This window comes from Filicampus tigris, chromosome 1, assembly GCF_054856515.1.
Source record: "Filicampus tigris isolate MCC_2025a chromosome 1, RoL_Ftig_1.0, whole genome shotgun sequence".
Lineage (NCBI taxonomy): Eukaryota > Metazoa > Chordata > Actinopteri > Syngnathiformes > Syngnathidae > Filicampus > Filicampus tigris.
The window spans coordinates 37,182,351-37,201,799 of NC_141217.1; the positions used below are offsets into that span (position 1 = coordinate 37,182,351).

Here is a 19,449-nt window from a genome sequence, read left to right on the forward strand (position 1 = left end):
GCTAGTCTGAACACGACATTCTGATTATTATTGCGTTTGTGGAATATGAGTTAAGCAGCAAAATCCACCCCTTTTTAGCCATCTCAGGGTCGGCCATTTTGGCAATACCGTCAACTGAAAAAGACATCGCAGTTGCTCACGGCTCAGGTAACGATCATTCACGGCTCACCTGTTTTTTTTTTTTTAAGCTGAGCCACATTTCAATAATGTTGAAAATGTCCTGGTTAACACAAAATAACTTTGTTGTTTAGTGAAATTCCTTTACTGTACCAAATGTGAACGAAACTGTGACCTCAAAACCAAAGTATGTACCACAACGTGAATGTTTGCAGTCCAAGCCCCGTGATTATACACTGATGGTGTTTTACCAACATAACCGCCCCACTGAGAGCTACCATGAAAACTAGTTTTGACAGCCAGCCACTAAGATGTCAACTGGGACGCCAACTTCCCATCAATTGTCCACTAAATGAAGGGACGACGTGCCAGAGTGAGGCCAAGTCTTACTGTTGATGACGAGGGAGAAGTTGCCGTCTTTAAACGCAGAGCCCGGAATGGAAATGCGACCCTTGTTGAAGTTGTTGTAGACCCTCAGGCGGGCCCCCGGCGACATATCCAGGACCCGTTCCACCGAGTATTTGGGAGTGCTGCGCACCACGTCCCAGTGCACCACCCTCTGACGGTCCTTCAGCCTGTCCTGGGTCCACAGCATGCGAGGGCTGTGGCAAGGCAGCACGGCCTTACTCCCGGCAGGGAGCGTGACGTTCTTGGCTTCAACCAGCGCAGCCAGTCTGCTGTTGCTGCTCCTCTGAGCCCATGCTGATGTCGTAAACAAAACACATGGCCTGAGAACAACTCCACTCATTACGAACAGGAGCTCTCAGCAAAAGAACGGCTTTACCTTCTGGCGGGAAGAGCACAGCGAGAACTGCAACGGACACACACACAAACAAAAAAAAGCTAATTAGGCCAAGCCTCTCTTGCTGTGGCATCACTTTTGCCTCTTAACTCTTTTACAAGTCAAGAGCAAATTGATTTGGATAAACCAAATGCGCTGTAGCAAAACAAGAGGAAGCCTATTGACAGGTCGACAACATTCTCCTCAAATATATGCTTTTCCGTTTGCGTTTCCTAACTTTGTGTGGCCGTTTTGTTTACGAAAGGAGTGTGTTTATAGAGATGGAGGTGAAGACGCACACAGCGGCTTTATTCATGCGAGCGTCTGCTGGCTTGCCGCAGAGCTGCCGTCTTTCGGGGTTGACGAAGGCAGTTGGCTGCTGCTGTCATCTGGAGATGCTGTTTTATTGCCGCCGTCTGTGCCGTTTAAGTGGTGTCTGCATGTCAGCACCGCTTTGTATTACAACATACTGAATGTGCAGAGTACTTTGAGAACTTTGAAGCACAAGCTATTCTTGAGTTGAATTCGATTCTATCATCTGGAGATGCTGTTTTATTGCCTCTGTCTGCGCCGTTTAACACCCGGATGTCTGCATGTCAACACCATTTTGTATTACAACATACTGAATGTGCAGATTACTTTGACAACTTTGAAGCATAAGCTGTTCTTGAGTTGAATTCGTTTCTATCAAATACAAAAATAGCAGCACAACAAAGGAAGTAAACCCACAGATGATGTGGCTAAAACCCTCCAGCATAGACTAGACCAGCCTGCTTTTGTTGTGTTTTCGTGCTGCTCTTGCTGGTGTCGCAAACCAACAGCTGCAAAAGCAAAACAAAGCAAAACAGCCACGATTGGAACAGCGGAATCTCCGGTCACTGGGCCAGGAGCTGGTGATATCTGGTGAAAGCTGGTGTCACCAGCTACCAGCAGGGCGACAACAGCATGTTACTCTTGCTGGGTGGTTTTGGCTCAGTTGGTTGAGCCAGTTGCCCGGTGACCGAAGGTTTGGCTGTTCCAATCTTGACTATTTTGTTTTGCTCTTGCTGCTGTCACCAGCACGGAAACACAACAAAACCATGCAGGTCTATATTCTTTTTTTTTTTTTTTTTTTTTTTTTTTTAAGCAGGGCAGTATAGAGGCAATAGCCTACTGCCAATAATTACATCATAATGTCATTCACTTGTGAAGTTTGATGACAATACAGTGGTGGTCAGTGTAGCCTGAGAGCAGGTTGGTTGCTACTTGCACCATAACAAGCCATCTCCTCCCACATGCTTAACAACTGTGGCTCAGTGAAGTCAAGGTAAAACAAAGTGTCCCATCCCTATAATTTGCCACTTGCACTCTCCAGAGTGAGTCATGAGGCTGCTTTACTACTTATTTCATTATATCGTTACTTATATCACCAAAAGCAGTCATTTGCCAATCAGCCGTAAAAATCTGGTGACAATTTGCAACCGCAGCAATCAGATAAACATCAGCCCTGTGGTGAAGCCAAAACGTGAGATAAAATATGCCTTCCCTCTGCACAATATGGGTGATTCATGGCCATCGGGGCTGTGTCAGACGTTTACTCACTGACACATCACAGCAACTGAGAAGAAACCTGTGCAGCTGCATATTTAGCCGCAAGCACAAAGGCACATTCAGAAGCTGCTGTGGATGTTTTCTAGTGGATGTGGAAGGAAGCCAAGTTTTACACTTGATTTCTCATTTATGTACAGATTTTCCACCTTCACTAATGATTGGATTTTTAGAATTAGCGACAGAACTGCACTCATTTTAAGGACACTGTATGGAAGATATAAAGTAAATGCATCAATCCATTCTTCTATAGGCTACCGCTTTTCAAAGGTCAAGTGAGCTGAAGCCAATCTCAGCTGACTTGGAGCCAGAGGCTGGGTGCACCCCGGACCGGTCGCCAGAAAAACAAAAAAAGGTCCATACATGTATAGACAAACATTCACACATAAGGATGATTAAAAGGATTAAACGCATGGGAAGAACATGCAAACTCCACAAAGGAAGGCCGAGATTCAAACTCTGAACCTTCTTCGAACTGTGAGCCAGGTCATGCGCAAGTAGTCCACCATGCTGAACTTCAAGGTATGCACTTTTTAGAATGTCGTAACATAATCGCTTGTCTAAATCCTCCAATTATTTTGCTGACTGTCCCCAAGCTGCGGTTCGCGGAATCCTGGGACCCTGATTTGAGAATACTGTATCTGCTGAACAGTACTAAACCAGTTACTCCTATCAACCTTAGCTTTGGACCACTTCTTAAAAGCTCACATGATCACACAAAACTGGGATCGCTGCATGAAGGCAGCATTTCTAGTTAGTGATGATGGGATTTATATTTAAATATAGTCAATTTGGTTAAGTTCCTTTCTATTAAATAAGTCCCCAAAAGTTTGACCCCGAAGTAGAGTATCAATTGCCTATTATTACTGTTGGTGATGCCGATGACTTTCTGTGCTGCTGTTGAGAGATTTTATGTTGAATAAATGGATTAAATCCATGCAGTAGACCAACAGTTTTGTATTTGTTGGAACTTGCAACATGGACGGTTTTGACACAAAATAACTTTGACAATTTGTCACCTGGGGCCATTCATTTATTTCCCAATTTCTTTTTCTTGAAGCACTCATTTGATCTTCCAGAGGTCCCTTAGAACTGTTACTTCAATAAAGAATAATTAAATGCTCCCGTTGCACACATGCGGCACTCGCGGGCATACAAACGCTCATTAATGACACACGTTTTAATGAGGTGCGGGTGAAAAATGCTGACTCCTCTGCTCACGCCACAGCTAACAAGAAACACATTGGGCCAAAAACACTCAACACACACACAAAAAAAAAAAATCCCCCAGGCCAGCACGACTCATGTTTCTTGGCAATGTGCAGTTCACGTCCAGTCTTTGTTCTGTCGTACTCAGGACATTTCTTAAGAAGTACTGACCCAGATCATCTAGAAAAAAAACTAACGGTGACAAAAGTTGTACAAAGTGGGCAAAGGTTTAGTGATGTCATCTTAAAAATATATATACTTTGAGCAGTGGATGGAAAGACACGATGGATGGATGCAGTCAACAACTGCAAGTGTTTCTTTTCCAAATAAGTTTGCATTCTTTCAAAAATAAGAAATACGATAGATCGAAGAACGTTACTTGTCGGTTAGTGCCATTTTTAATTGACCCGTGTTTAGTTGCGCTTCTTTTTTCATAGAAAAAAATGAGCTTACCTGGGAGCAGAGTCATAAAGACGTGCATGTCTAGCACGGACGGGACAAACGCTCCAACAAAAGAAGTTCGGCGACGACTTGTGTGAGTTGAGTTGCGTGTACGTCTGGATGCCGACTCGCAGTCCGCAGACGCCCCGCCCCGCCTCCGCACCACAAGAAACCCAACACGCGCAAAATAAAGCAGGACACACACACAAATGAAGCTGACGAGAAGACCAAATAGGCCTCGGAAAATGTGGACTGGATGTGAAAACAGCAGCATCATAATATAGCACGGGTGGGGTGGGCACGGGTGGGGTGGGGACGGGAGGCAGTTTTTTCCCCTCTTGTTCGAAACCTTTCCGGTTATTTTCTTTTTTTTTTGTGAGGATGGGGGTGGAATAATCACACACAGAAATATTTCACCTATTTAATTTTCCTTGCAAGAAAGTCTAGACTGCCTAATGAGGGAGTTGGGCCTCTTTTTCCAACTTGGCACAATATCGCCACCTACAGTATGAGCGAGAAACTGCGCCTGGTGTTCAACGAAAACCGCAGCAACGTTGTGGACTACACTCATCCTCAATGTTGAGACAAGATTTGATTTTGAAAACAGCAACAAACAAAAAAAAAAATAGGGAACATGGTCTGGTACGTTGTCTGGTACGAAAAGACGTGAGTGTCAAATAAGTGTCAGTCTCTTCTGTTTCCGTGTTGTTTTATGAAGAGCTTGGGTGTGTTCCATCCTTCCGGCGCCTTCTTCAGTCCTGCACGCATCCAAATCCTTTTCAGATCGTTGTCAAATCGTTTCTGCACGAAGAAAAGAAGCTTTTCGTTTACCCATTACTCCATGAACGCAAGAAGTTTATCTGAATTTGCTGGGGTTGGATTCCTGCGAATTTCACTTTTCTTGATTAAAAACAACAAAAACAAGACTTTCATTTGGTGCACTCAAATGAAAAGAATTGGTTTGAAAAAAATTATTCCTGTGTGCAAATTGTTCAACTGCCTGGTATTTTATAGTACAGTATGCTTAAAAAAAACAAAAACTAATCAAATTCTAACAATAACCTCAAGGTGTTATAACAAATCTGTACTCATTTATGTTGAGCACTGCACAGCGGCTATTAAGTCTACACACCCCTGTTCAAATGCAAGTTTTTGTGCTACAAGATAATGAGACCAAGATCAATTATTTCTACACCTTTCCCACCATTAATGTGACCAATAACCTGCACAACTGAACTACAACAACAAATATTTTAAACAAAAATAGACAACTGAGATAACATGATTGCACAAGTGTGCACATCCTCTAAATATGTGCTGTACTCAAAATGAATAAATCACAATCAAACTCATGTTAATAAGTCCGCACAAAACTGCCACCATTTAAACATTCTGCTGTTCTAGTCGACTTTACCCGACTTTATTGATTTATGTTGCTTTCTAGAAGAGGCCTGAAGATATTGTGCCAACACTGATGGGTATTTGGGAACTGTTCGAAATTCTATGATGCTGCAACCAGCATTTCGCATTGTGCACTGCAGGTCTGTGTTCTGTTGGTGATGACAAAGTGTTCTGTTAGCACCAAACAAACCTTTTGGAATTATGGCCCAAAATTTCCTTGGTTTCATCAACCCGTAAGAAATGTTCCCACTAGCGTTTTGGAGATTTCAAGTGTTTTTTTGTTTTGTTTTGGGCTTCTGTCTTGCCACCCTATTCCACAGGCCCGACATGTGACGAAGACATGCGATTGTTGTGACATGTACTTAACAGCCGGAACTTGGAAGAAATCCTGACAGCTTTTTCAGTATTTCTGTCAGCCTCTAGACAGCCTCCTTAAAATTTTATTTCTGTCTTTTTTTTTTTTTTTTTTTTTTGAATGTCATGGAAATTCTTTTGTTGCCTTACCCTGACTGATTCCAAACCTTTGAACAGTGAGATCCCTCTGATGCTGTGGAATCACGCCGTCCATCGCTGTGCACTACAAAAAAGCCTACTAGAACATCTGAACTTGATCCGGGGTTAACCAGAGGCACTTAAAAAAGGCGGCAGTTATGTACCCTCAACCCTTTGACACGACTTTGAATGTGACTGGTTCATTCTGAACACAGCCACATCCCCATGCACAACCACATTGTTTCCCTTTCTTTCCCCTCTCAAAAAATAAAAAAAACAAACAATTAAATATAGGTCAGATCAGTAGTGTAATAAGGTTTGAAAACATTTACTTTGGTCTCCTTTTTATATCACATTGCATTCCAACAGGGGTGTGTAGACTTTTAATAAGCGCTATTAACCATTAGCATGCACAACATGAAGCGATGTTGATTCTTATCTGAGCAGAGAGTGAAGGTGACAACATACCTGTTTCTTTTTTCCCCTGATCTCCTGCACTCGCCTCCTCAGGAATTTTGTCCGTTTTAACAGCTTCTTGTATTTGTGCCGGTTCATTTTGCGTCGTCGGATCTCCAGAACATTTTTGCAGCTGAGGGGCGTGGCCGCTCCGTCGCCATCCTCAAGGACGGGTAAACACACGGGCGGCAGCATCTTCCCGTGCGGCAGCATCTTCTCGTGCGGCAGCATCTTCTCGTGCGGCAGCACCTTCTCGGCCGGCAGCTCCACGTGCTCGTGCTGTGGCGGAGCCGACTCCGGCAGGGGAGGAAGAGAGTAGCGCAGCGAGAGCCACGTTTCCAGGGGACTTACGGACAGTTTACGAGGCACCAGCGCCTCGTCAAGCTCCGGCTCCAGTTGGACCCATCGAGGTGGATAACGGTTGTCGGCTGCTGTGGAGTAGCGGTGTGGTTTTGTGTTGAGAGACCAGCTGAATGTAGGAACTACTGGCTGCACACGTCCACTTACAATGTCTCCATGGCAACCTAGTCACGAGGAAAGCACAGCAGGCATCATGAACATCCGAATAAAGTAATCCCTCATAGTGGCCTGCTGTGAACTGCAAGCAATTGACCTCACATGAACTCTTTTCCACTGACACGTTCAAATAACGACGGTAGAGACAGAGGCTAAAATCATCACGCGTTATACCTAGCTCTCCCTTGGTCAAAGGGCATGTCAAAGTTTGTTTACGAGTGGGGCAATGGGAGTTTTGGCCATCCAAAACTACAAGTGAGATCATTATGATACAAAAGGTTTTAGCGGGGGATTGCGACATGCCTTGCCATGGACAGCCAAAATCCATGAGGAACTGACATTCCCCCCTAAACAGATCTCATGTTATCCACAGATGCCACCAGATGGCGGCAAAACAAGACTATTTTAATTCACGGGAGCAATTTATTTCAAATTCATTTTACATTACGCTTACAATTAAATGTCACACAGAATATTTGCTTCTGAAAAATGCACATTTACATGTGCGATGACTAACAAGACAGCTTCAGATGACGCTCGTCTCTGAGTCGAGATGTGTGACTTTAACACAATTACTTGACACAAATTTCGACTTCAACAGGGCTTTGTCAGCATCTTGGGGTGCAAAATCGTGACTCGGGGAGTTTTTCATTGAGGATACGTCCATGCATATTCAAATGTCAATATGCAGGGGACTGCAGTACATCAAATGACATTGGAAAAACGTGTTGATACTTACAAATGGCCCTGTGTACGAGACGGAGACGAAGGAGGAGTTTTGACGGAAACATCGCTGCAGAGCATCAACAGGTCAAGTCATCAGTGTTAGGTTGCCATGCCAAGGACCTGTGGAATGTTCATCATGTAGATAGTCAAGCAAACGTGCTACGATCCACTGCACCCAAACACATTATCGACGTCTTGGGGCGTCACTAAAAACTACAACAACCAGTACAGTATGGCAGTATGACATCATATCTAAGAATTTGATGGGTGGAGAAAGGCCTGCTTTTATGTCGTTACGTCTCACCTTTTAAGAAAATTAAGTATATCGACGGACAACGAATTACAATATGACCTAAAGGTGTGTACAGCGCTTCTGTTGAATTTCACAAAATCGTTGCTAATGCTAACGCGCAATGTAGCCCCCAAATTGACGACACATTTGAAACGCTCACAATAAATTATTTCGGAAGCGTAGGTGAAGGTATCTATCTAAATTTGATTTTAGCTCAAAAGACCGATGACCGACCTCAATGCTGGCACGCGTCTTCCGCTCAGTGTCACACTAATTGTTCACCCTTCCGTTTTGCAACACCTTGTCGAAGTTGCAAGTTCCGCCTTCCAACGCTAACCAACTTTTGCCAATTTCTCGCTTTCAAGCCCCAAAAATATTTATACGGCTCTTAATCACAGAAAAGTCTCAACGCTTCACATGCGTGAAACGTGATTATTTTGGATGTCCGCAATTGCGCCCGACGCAAGCGAGACGCATACTGTGTTCTGTACTATGTCTGCTTTTCCATTTTCACTGCTAAAACTCCCTTTCACATATGTCAGTCATTCCCTATGCCCCTAATGCCCTTTGAATGAATTACTGTATTTATTTCCAACGTGTGAAAATGGCACAAGAAAAGAACTGATGAACGGACAAACATTGAACGAACATAAACGTAACATTACGTAATACAAACTACAATTTGCATTTCCGTAGTCTTTCAAAAGTACTTCTTTGCAGCTTCACTGTTGTAATCTTACATTGTCCTATAATTGACCTTTCAACGCGTGCTTTCTTTTTTCCGGAAGGTGGCGGCAAACACTAGGAAAACCCGATAGTGGGGACCAAAAGGAGAAAACACGTGCCACGAAAAAAATTGTCAAATGAAGTCTGATCTGAGAACCAATTTTTTTGTGACACTTAGTAGGATTTGTTATTACTTTTGTCATTTATTTGTCAACTCAAACATTTAATGCTGATACGTTTTTATGTTTAGAAGCTCAATAGACCAAAACAGCACCCAGTATAAACTGTGCGCAGCTTTAAAATGTTAGTGTAGCTAGAAAGCATCCACATGAAGACACACTTTGCCTAGTTTACACCACTGTGTGAGTGCATGTATATTGACCTTTGACTGGTACCACTCACGTTTAAAACCTGTGTGTTAATCTGTCCTGTCACCATGAGTTAGGGCCTTATCTTCTGAGCACTGGAAACCCTATGAGGTCTATCAGAGGAATACCTCACAGGTGTGTGTGTGGGGGGGGGGGGGGGCGTTTGACCGAAACAGAGACCTGGTCTTCCGAGATGCAATCTGTCCTCCTATATGGGGACCATTTGTCCTTTGAGAAAAGGTCATAAACTTGCGACGACATTGAGTTTGCATTATGTGTCCAACTAATGGAAAGAACGCATACAGTATGTACGCGTTAATCTTAGAGGTGGATATTATGAATAGGTTTACTGGTTTAGTAAGTAATAGGTTTGTGAGAGCAAATTGTGAACACATGAAAAACATGCATCCCAATTTTCAGACTCTACAGTCCGAGGTTTGTAGAGTGGCAAAAAATTAAGTTCAAGTAAGAGTACTGTTACTTTAGAAAAATATAAGTAAAAAGTATTATTACGACAAATTATTATTTGAGTAGGAGTATTGGGGATAAAAATTATTCAAGCACTGAGCAACGGGTATCTATCTTAGATAATAAATGTGACTGAATAAATGTAGCGCGTTAGTACTACCCGCCCGTAACCACGAGCGTTTTTCCCAGTGAAGACAAAGAGTCCGTTAATCAACTGACAAACCTTCTTTATGCCGTGTGTTAATTGTAATTCAGAAAAAAAAACAAAAGTACTGATTTTCCTGTTTAAAAATCAACCCTCAAAACATTTACAATGCGTTCATGTTTGTGTTTTCGCTCATGAAAAAAACAGTAAACTTGCCTGTAATCCCTCGATCACACTTTCACTAACAGACGCACTCAACACACACACGCACACGCACGCCCAGCACAATCCTGGCCAAGATGAGGCTCACTCATAAACAGATTGGCCTACACTATGTGATGTTTATGCCTGGGTGAGCGCAACCACTGCATATTTTATGTGTGCGTGCGCATGTGCGTGTTCGGAGCACCTTAACCATTTAGTCTCTTGAGGCTGTTTGCTTGTTCATGGTGAGAAAGACAGACAACAGGCTCAACTTCACAAACTGTCAACACACTCGTGAAAGTGCAAGATAAATGCCAACTAGTTCGTACACTGGTAGACCAGCAAGAGGATCATCATCCTCATCATCATCATCTTGATGAGAAGACACATCTAACGGACTGTTGCTGTTCCATAATTGTCATCCCTCCCCTACTGTTGAGATTTTGGGATAATTTATCTTTTCCAGTGTTCCCTTGCCACTTTGCGGTTGGGTTACTGCGGCTTCAGTCTATTGCGAGGTTTTCGTTTGTGACCAAAAAGGTCATCCATCCATGCTTGCATCTCAAGTTTGCAGTCACAAGTCAATGCCAAAAAATAAAATAAATCGCCCCAACAACAGCTGGTATGGGGTCACTTGTATCTCAAGGCACAATTTGCTGCGATATTTGACCTGTGTCTTCCATGTAAAACAGCAGCCTGTTCTCACGCCAGGTGAGTGGCATGAAAAGTAATGCAGTGCAATTGGTCGAAAATGGGTTGCAGGGTTTTCCCACATGTGCATGACGCTGAAGGAAAATGCTCTCCTTCAAACATAATATATTGCTTCACCCTCGGTGCAGTTTCCTACTAAATTTTGTGACAACATATGCATATGTGTTTTATCTCCTTGGCATCTTTCATTTGGGCCACGTTTTATTTCATTTCACATTCCTGTGGTTTTATTGATCAAAATAAAACATTTATGAGAAATAAAGCCGTCAAGTGTTGAATATCTTTATAGTGTCCATTTTGTGTCCGCGCATATTTCACGCGGGTGCTCTTGACTACTTGACAGACTCCTTTGCCTGTTTGTGACCACGTCAGTTGGCTTAACACGCACGCTGTGGCCAAGTATGGCATCATTTTGCAATTGCACAGCACGACATGGGGGATCTTACGGTAAATTTGTTTTATTTGCGACATAAGTGGGGTGCTTAACGCCATTATGTTGTTTGTCTGGGGGCCACTTAGAGAGTGGGACCCGCACAGCCTGAGTAAGAACCCACTGAGGGGAGGAGATGGATATCGGGGCCGCAGGGCAGATAGGGGGACCGCTGTTATCGATGGCCGGGCTCTAATGGGGTCTTCCTGTCAGGGGGCCCGAGGACTTTCTTGAGACAGAGCTTTCATGTGCTCTTTTCCGGAGCCGTGTACGTTTTGTGATCAGAAAGTCACTGTGGGCCATTAGTCCTCGGCACGCACGCACGCACGCAAGTCCTGCACATCTGGATATGCTTCTCCTCCAACACTCACACCTACGAACATTCTGGCAGTCACTGTGACCTTTGCGCACAGTGAGGTCAAAGATTTGTTTTGACCTTTCTGCAGGTACACACCGACACCATGCCTTCATACAAAATGTTCAAATGCATTTTCATGATACTCGTGTGTTATGTGAATTAGATATGAAATAATATTGCTGGTGCAGAGCAACCGGGATTTCTAATACCACTCACTTGATTCATTTGGCAGCCTTTGTGTAAGTTGACCACACATAAAGTGGAAATAATAAACAGATTCATCATTTGCAATTGAATTGTCAGCCTCGAGCTGATTAGGGAGGACAAATCACTCTCCTTTTTTTTTTTTTTTTAGGTTCGACCTATAAAAGCTTGCGCAATACAGATTTTGAGATTTATAGCTATGACGTTTGAGAAAAAAAATCCACCTGCTGGTGAACTTAACTCTTCATACATAAAGATTACTAAATATATGACTATATTACATATTATATTATTTTAAATACTATGAAAACCTGATGTGGTAGAAAAAAAGTGAGGCATTGGCACACAAAATTCATCGAGAAAAGTTTATTTGCATGTCTGATTAAAAAATGTGGAGGCATGTGCAGTATTTGTGGAGCGGTGCTATTTTTCAATCAAGTGGAATGATCGAGAGACACGAAGTCCTTCTCACACTCGTGTTTCCATTCCAGTGGCGTTTGAAAGCTCACATCTCTCGAGTTCTTCCACACCAAACCCTCCCAACCACGCCTGAATGGACCTGGCTTGCTGGATTGTGGAAGAGTCACGCCTGAAAAGAAAAGAACCTTCCCTAAACTGTTCCAAAAAGTTGGAACACAGAAATGTCCAAAAGCTGATTACCGCTACTTAAGACTTTGGGGAATTAAAACAGAGGCAAGTTATTGATTCATCAAATGATTCTGATGACAACTTTTCTTAGACATTTAAGCTTTTCAACTGAGGCAATAGATTTGTTCTCAAGATATTTTCAACACTTTGGTTAAATTGATTAATAACATTGCTTAACATATGTTTACTACTTTTTTTTGAAAATCAGAGATGCAAGTAAACTTTCTAGATTAATTTTTGTCCCGGATTTCGAATCTGCCCTTGCCTTTTTCTTGAGCAGATCAGGTGTTCATAATAATAATAATAATAATAATAATAATAATAATTTAATGATAAAAATAATAATATGTAATATAGTAATATATTGAGTTGAAAAATACAACCCATGGTAAAATGTGTATTGCACAAGCTTCCAGGTCAAACTTAAAAACCAAAAATGACAATATGTCCAAAACCTGATGTACTAGAAAAAAACAGTAAAGCCATTTTTTTTTTTAAACCAGCGTTAATCATACATTCAGGGGCACATATAGCTATCACTGATTAGAAGGTGCTGTTGACCAGTGTAATGTCTAAAAATAACCGATGGGACAGACCAACAGTAGCCTCTCTGTTTGTGAAAAAAATGAAATGGATCATATTTGGACATTTCTGCCTGACAGCAACAATCGGTACAGCTGTCGCAATCAGGAGATATATATTTTTTTATCGCTGTTGATTGCGCTCACTTTCTGCTGGTACGTGGCAGCAGCAATGACGGCAAGGCAGTTCCCACCTGAGCTGTGTATCAGCTGACGACGCGAGCGCGTGCGTGGTGTGCTGCGCGCCCGTCGACCGGTGCTGCGTCCCCTGCAAGTTGTGTGCAGTGAGACAAAGCCCAACTGTCAGGCTGCGTCTGTTTTGCACTGTAAAAGTTCCCCAGCGGCTGATAGCTTGGATAAATAACAAACTACGGGTGTAGAGCAGCACCATTAGCAGCTGAGCGGCTCAAATGACATGCACGCAGACAAGCAAGGAGGTTCTCGTTCCACATCGCAGCCATCAATCAGTGGGCCCCGCTTGCACAAAAGCCGGCCTGACGTTTGTAGCAATAAGGAGCTCTTTCAAATGTGGCCATGATATGCAAAGAACTTCCCCCTATCACCCCCCCTCCCCATCAGTCCTTTTTTTTTTTTTATGAATATGTGCATGTGTGTGTTGTGGCAGGCATCAACACAATGTAATCAGCGGTAGCCGCGCATGAATCAGTTGTTTCTGCTCCAGCAGGCTGAGGCATCTGACAGAAAGACAGCGGGAAAGGCAAGGCAAGGCAAGGCAAGGCAAGGCGGAGTGATCAAGTCAAAGAGGGCAGAGCGCCCAGCGGCCTGCGATCCAGCATAAGGAGGGCAGATGTACGATGTACGAAGTGAGCGCGCGGGACGCCTTGTCGACTGCAGAGGTTTGCTCGCGGCTGAAGTTGCCGCTCGCTCCTCCGCGGCGCGCTCATCTTTGGAGGCTCCCTGGCTAATCCTCGTGTACTGTTTGACCTTTGACTGGGTGCCCATCCTTTTTTCACATCCCTCACTACTCTTTTGTTCTGCTCGGAGTGGGTGTATGTGTGGCAGGTCTCAGGGGAGCAGGTAAAGTATAAATCTCCAGCAACGACTGACGTTTGGCGTTCTCTGGTTCCCATTTGCGCTTGCAATCAGTCACTGCGGCGCTCTTCTCCTTCCCTGCTTTTCTCCTCATTCTCACCTGCAGCAGATGCCAACAAGAATTTCTTCAGTTCTTTCTGTTGAAAGATATGAACAGATAGAAAGAGCTCCACAAACACCCACACTAAAATAACTGAGCGAGGGAGGAGAAAGACTCCATAGAGGCAAGGCTTTACGCCAAGTACTGGCATCAGGCAGCAGATGCCCGCTAGAAAGAGGCCAAGGTAACAGTTGACGACATGACTTTTGCACTCAGGCAAACAATCTTCATTTCTTGACTTTTTAGCCACACGTCTCCTCTGCAAGACCTTGACCAAGCTGCTCATTTGACCCAACACACAAACTTTGAAGTACGTGCCTTGAAAGCGGAAGTCAACCCAAACATATTTTTTTCAGGAATATGTCCCCAGCAGGCCCACTAGTTGAAACACAGCATTCTGATTAATCTCGCGTTTGTGGAATATGAATGAATCCACTCGTTTTCAGCCATCTCGGGGGGGCAGCCATTTTGTCACTTCTGTCGACTGAAAACGACATCGCAACTGCTCGGGGCTCGGGTAACGACCAATCATAGATCAGCTCCAGAAAACAGGTCAGCCGTGATTGGTTGTTATCTGAGCCCTGAGCAACTGCGATGTCATTTTCAGTCGACAGAAGTGACAAAATGGCCGCCCCCTGAGATGGCTAAAAATGGGTGGATTTTGCTACTCAACTCATATTTAATATTAATCTTGTCTCAAGATTAGAACATATTCTTGAGAAAAATGTGTTTTGGTTGACTTCCTCTTTAAAGCCATGCAAGCAGAGCATCAGAGCACGACCATTGGTGACAATTTGTGTGTTGTGTGCACCGGTGTTAAAGTGACACTGCTGTGCCATGTTGTGGGCTAACATGCTTCTGGCCTTTCTTCTCCCCTATCAGCAGGATCAGTGAAAACACTTCAATGTGTTTCTCAGTCTGCTACACGGGTGCACAAGTCGGCATCCAAACTGTGAAGCAATAGGGCGTCTGTTTCAAATTGCCGCGATAAGAAGTGTGGGGGCATTTGTCCAAGACATCACATTTCCTTCATCTTCTAGCCTGGAAATTCCTCCCGACGCTCGCTAACGCTCGAATCCTCACTTCACCCCGCTATTTTCTAAGGGTGAGCATTAGCTGAGGGCAAGGCTTTGCGCTCATTCAGTATGGTCATCCAATTTGGGGGCGTGCAGAGGGACAGAGAACCACCACGGAGGAATTTGGTTCACAGTCAGAAGCACACATGAGGACATTTTCTCCGGAGAGTGACATCGGGGACACTTACAGATGAGCGCCCTGTAACCAGCACAATTTGTGTTCTGGTTGTCCATCAACTGGACTTGAAAACAATTTCATTTTTTTACCTCACCTAGGTCACCCACCTCCAGGCTTTTCAAACCCGGCCTCAAAATTATTCATCCCATTGTCTTGAACAGTCAACATTCAACCGGACGAAAATCGGTCCAAATGATCCTGAATCGAAATGAAAACAGACCGAGATGAGATGATGTGCATGACGTCTGTCCCCGGCGTTGAAGTCTGGACCCCGAAGCGCAAGTGATCTGCTGCTACCGTTGAACACTGCCCACCCCCCGTTCATCCCACATCAGGCCAACATTGCGGATTTGTTACGTTGCACTCAACCAGACTGCTTGAGACCTCTTCCGTAAAACAACATGCAAGACAGAATCACAACTCGAATTAAGACCCTCGATTTCCCCTGGTCCACCTCAAGGCCAAACTAGCATCAGTTGTCCGCTCTTGGACTGCCAACTGACAAGACCAGTTCCGCCGTCGAGTCCACGTCGAGCTTCCCCGTTTCAAAGCCATAAACCAGGGGTATCAAACTCATTTTGCCACATCATCGTTTTGGTGTCCCTTGGAGGGCCATTACCACTGTGACCCCATATAAATGTATAATCACCTTAACGACAACAAATTGATGGACAACTAGTTTCGATACCAGAATCCAGTGAGTAGTTTGTTCAACTATTGTGCTAATTCACTGGTGTCAAACTCACGGCCCGGGGGCCAGAGCACATCATTTTATGTGGCCCGCCAAACCAATCTAAATGCATCGACTTCATGTTTCTTGCTAAAATACCAAAATTGCAAATTGCAAATCTTTTTTAAAAATGTCAAGCAGTTTTTTTACCCGTTCCCATTTTAATATAAATGCAATAATTTTAAAAACTTATTTTACTCTTATTTCAATTTTTTATTGGCCTCTGATTTCAAAACTAGCTATTGGTCAATTTGTTGTGTATATGTAATATGAGGCGATTCTACCTTTATTTGAGGTCACAGTCATAACGGCCTTCTGAAGTAAACCATAACTATAATGTGGCCCTTGACAAAAATGAGTTTGACACCCCTGTTCTAATGTATTTTAAAGGAGGGCTTGGTAACAAATGCTTGCAATATCTCATATCGTCGCTGTCATGTGAAAAACACTTATCTCCATTTTTTTCCCATTTTTACATGAATCATGTTTCCGCGTTACAGACATCGCATTAGTGTGAAAATGAAAAAAGTTTCCAAAATTGGAGATCAGTGTTTTTCACAGGACAGCGACGATATGTTGTGCTAACAGTGAAGACAATTTCAAAGTCAACACATTGTTTGAAATGACGTCGCGGGCCGGATCTGGCCCCCGGGCCTTGAGTTTGACACCCGTGGCATAAACGAACGGCCGATGTCACGCTCTCTTTGAGTCTTTCTCAGTTGGATTTCCAGAAAGCTGGAGCGTCCATCTCAGTCAAGGCAAGTCCAAGAGCCAACATATGGGCAACATTTCACTCTTGACAGTCCAGGAAAGGAGGGAGCCTGGTGCCAAGGACATGCCAGTCTCTGCTGGAGTCTTTCAACTGGCCACAACACAGTCATCGTTCAAGCCCGGTGTCAAATATGCGCTCTTTGAGCACAAAACATTTTCATTATCATCTTCGCAAAGACTCACTGAGCCAGCCGGTCAAACTCAAGGATTTCCACAGAGCATTTGGTACGAATGCATTTGCGTCGCATCGCATGACAAAAGGGAGGCGGCGTTTCAAACTGCCGCCTAGATCAGCGGATCTGTTGTGACATCGCAAGCTCAAATGAATATTATTACAGCAAGGTATTGAAGTTATTGCCGCCCGCCCCACCCGGGCTGAAAGCAAGACAGATGCTTTCACCGGGATTTAACATGGCAGGAAATTGAAGACTAGCGGGATCTTCACGGGGCTTCTTTCAGACATGCCTGCTGGCCGGGATGAGCGAGCTTTGACCTCGCTGACATCCAAACAAAAGTTACACAACTCTCCAGAAAATTGCTGGATCTTTGAAAAACCTTTGAACAAAAAGTCTTTTGTACAGTATTTCACACTGGGCTAAGAGCGCAAATGCTTGGAGAGTGTGTCAGCGACTTCAGCGTCGGCAGAAGACAATGACTCACAAGTTCAAGGGGAACTTTGCAGCACGTGTCGCGCCGTGTACGCGCGTTTTTGTTTGGACGGCTGTCATGTCCGACTTGTCTGTGAGTGTCTGCTTATCTCGTACATCCTGTTGGCAAACTCGACTTCCTGCGTCTGCATTTGACTTGCAAAACTCGCGCAGGAAAACATATAGAAGCTTCTCCGTTGTAGAAGTATTCCATTAAAATTGTTGTTATTGTAAGTTCTTTTCTTGTGGTTATTGCAGTACATCTCTACTTTCGTTTCCCCCGGGCATGTCAGCAGACACCAACGAGACGGTTTCAGGCGTTTCATACCTGGATTTAGCCTGCATATGAGTTGTTTATGCTTATTTGTGCCAGCTAGGCTCTGTCTGAGCCCCTTCATGCCTGTTGTTGGCACAGGAGATACACGAACCAGCGGGGGTGACCACCATGCAAGATTCCTATACCTCCCAGTGTGTGTGTGTGTGTGGGGGGGGGGGGGTGCATGCGCACGTGTGTGTGTGCGCAACTAACCCTCATTTGATTTCGGTACGCTTGTGGCTAACAGGAGCCAGATGTAGCCCTCTCCAGGGAGCTTTCTGTCGAAATCTCCACCTATTTCTCTTTTGCTCTCTCTTTAATGAGATGCGTACGTATTGTACACATTGCACGTATTGCATCCACGCAGTTACCGTATTTGCGTCTACAGCAAGTAGAAACGGCAATGAACCACTCAAAGCTGGTATGACTTTGCGTGTTTTCAGTACTTGGCCAAAAGCAGAAAATCTCCATGATGGAATCACATCAAGTGGAATGAAAAGGGTGTCACGCTGACGACTCTGTGGACATGGACCGGAAGGAAATTCTGCGCATGGAATCAATTCCCTGCGACGATTAGCATTGTGCTTCACCACTGTTGTCTTTCGATGCGCAAATCCCGTTGCAGGTTGTTACAGTGGCGGAAAGGGAACGAGCGGGACTCGGGAGTGAAGCAGGAGTGTAAATTAAAAGCGAATGTGTCTGAGCTGGCTCCTGGTCCGAGATGGGCCCTGCTCACGCTTGGCTCCCACTTCAAAGGCTCGCCTGCGATTCTCAAGCGCACCTGTAGCCGCTTAAAACATGCCCTCATCGCTCAGGGCGTGGAGGCACCCGTCCCGCAGCATAGAGCCCACTTAGACTCTTTTTTTTGGCGGGGGGGGGGGGCGGTGAGTCACATTCACGCACATGCACACACACGCACACCCCTCTTCAACCTGCAACACCACCTTCGCTACAGAACCAACGTCAATCACACAGCTTGAAAACAGACACCTGCATGTTCAACTAGAAGCTTTCCAGTCGGGGTTAGTTTTACTCTGCGATGACAGACATGACGACGTTCAGTAATTCACGGGTCAGCTAATCGGGGCTCCGGCTTTCAAGGGATCGAGTCCGTGAAGGCAGAAGTCACATCGCAATTTGTGCGTGTTCTGACACTTGCTGTGTGGCCGCTCCCCGGGCACTTCAGCTTCCTCTCGCATCCCCAAAATGCGCGGCTCGGCGCGCCCTGCAATCGACTGGCAACTGCTGGTGCGGGTGTGCCCCGTATCTTGCCGCAAGAACGTCTCTTCGTGGTTGCGCCGTTCGTTTTAAAGGCCTCAACGCACCAATCGGCCCAGTCGGAAGGTCGAGAACAAGCGGTCTGATTGGACTTTGGACATTGCTGCCCTAATGGCACGAGACGTATAAAGAAAGGATGGATGCATTCATTTTGGTATCATACTTTTATGAGACTAAAGGGACAACCTGCACAGTTTACCAGAATGAAAGATGCTTCAACCTGTCTGAAAATAGAATTCAACTAAAGTGGTCATTGTGTGGACACTTGAAGCAGTGGCTTCGACTGTATCCGTGAGGACGCACTTTCTGGCTGTAAACGCACAAGTTGGCCAAAGTGTCAACTACTCTCCACGAAAAATAGACTAAAGACGGACTACAGACGAAAGACAGATTAAATACACGGGCTTCCGACTATGCTCGGTCCATCTATTTTAAAATT

The 19,449-nt window shown here is 44.4% G+C and overlaps 2 protein-coding genes across 5 annotated transcripts in view; both read right to left on the reverse strand.

The window, feature by feature from the left end:
* LOC147153933 (matrix remodeling-associated protein 8-like) overlaps window positions 1-4,435 on the reverse strand; it is a 10,057-nt gene extending 5,622 nt beyond the window's left edge. Inside the window, exons 1-3 of the mRNA XM_086038003.1 lie at window positions 4,148-4,435; window positions 902-928; window positions 508-819 (exon numbers count right to left, since the gene is read on the reverse strand). Coding sequence (XP_085894129.1) covers window positions 508-819; window positions 902-928; window positions 4,148-4,412 — 604 coding nt within the window. The 5' untranslated portion in view covers window positions 4,413-4,435. The remainder of the gene's footprint in view (window positions 1-507; window positions 820-901; window positions 929-4,147) is intronic.
* Window positions 4,436-4,542: 107 nt separating this feature from the next.
* Window positions 4,543-8,414, reverse strand: aurkaip1 (aurora kinase A interacting protein 1). Of its 4 annotated transcripts, none has more exons than XM_086038035.1 (5): window positions 8,253-8,414; window positions 7,740-7,846; window positions 6,992-7,008; window positions 6,497-6,915; window positions 4,543-4,936 (listed from the first exon to the last, which is right to left on the reverse strand). In XM_086038035.1, exons 2-5 carry the CDS (start codon window positions 7,802-7,804, stop codon window positions 4,820-4,822), a joined length of 618 nt encoding a protein of 205 aa, XP_085894161.1. In that variant the 5' UTR covers window positions 7,805-7,846; window positions 8,253-8,414; the 3' UTR covers window positions 4,543-4,819. The 4 variants fall into 4 exon arrangements, with proteins under 4 accessions (XP_085894161.1, XP_085894171.1, XP_085894142.1 ...); XM_086038045.1 differs by lacking the exon at window positions 8,253-8,414 and adding an exon at window positions 8,031-8,246; XM_086038016.1 differs by having other exon boundaries at window positions 6,497-7,008; window positions 8,253-8,413.
* Between the last annotated feature and the right edge of the window lie 11,035 nt (window positions 8,415-19,449).

What these genes read in the sequence shown, in the direction of transcription:
- aurkaip1 (XM_086038016.1), bottom strand. Translation starts at nt 7,791, where the DNA reads ATGTTTCCGTCAAAACTCCTCCTTCGTCTCCGTCTCGTACACAGGGCC. An exon ending in TCTCGTACACAGGGCCATTT is followed by an intron (nt 7,009 to 7,739) that starts GTAAGTATCAAC and finishes CCTCGTGACTAG; the next exon opens with GTTGCCATGGAGACATTGTA. An exon ending in TCAGGGGAAAAAAGAAACAG is followed by an intron (nt 4,937 to 6,496) that starts GTATGTTGTCAC and finishes TTCTTCGTGCAG; the next exon opens with AAACGATTTGACAACGATCT.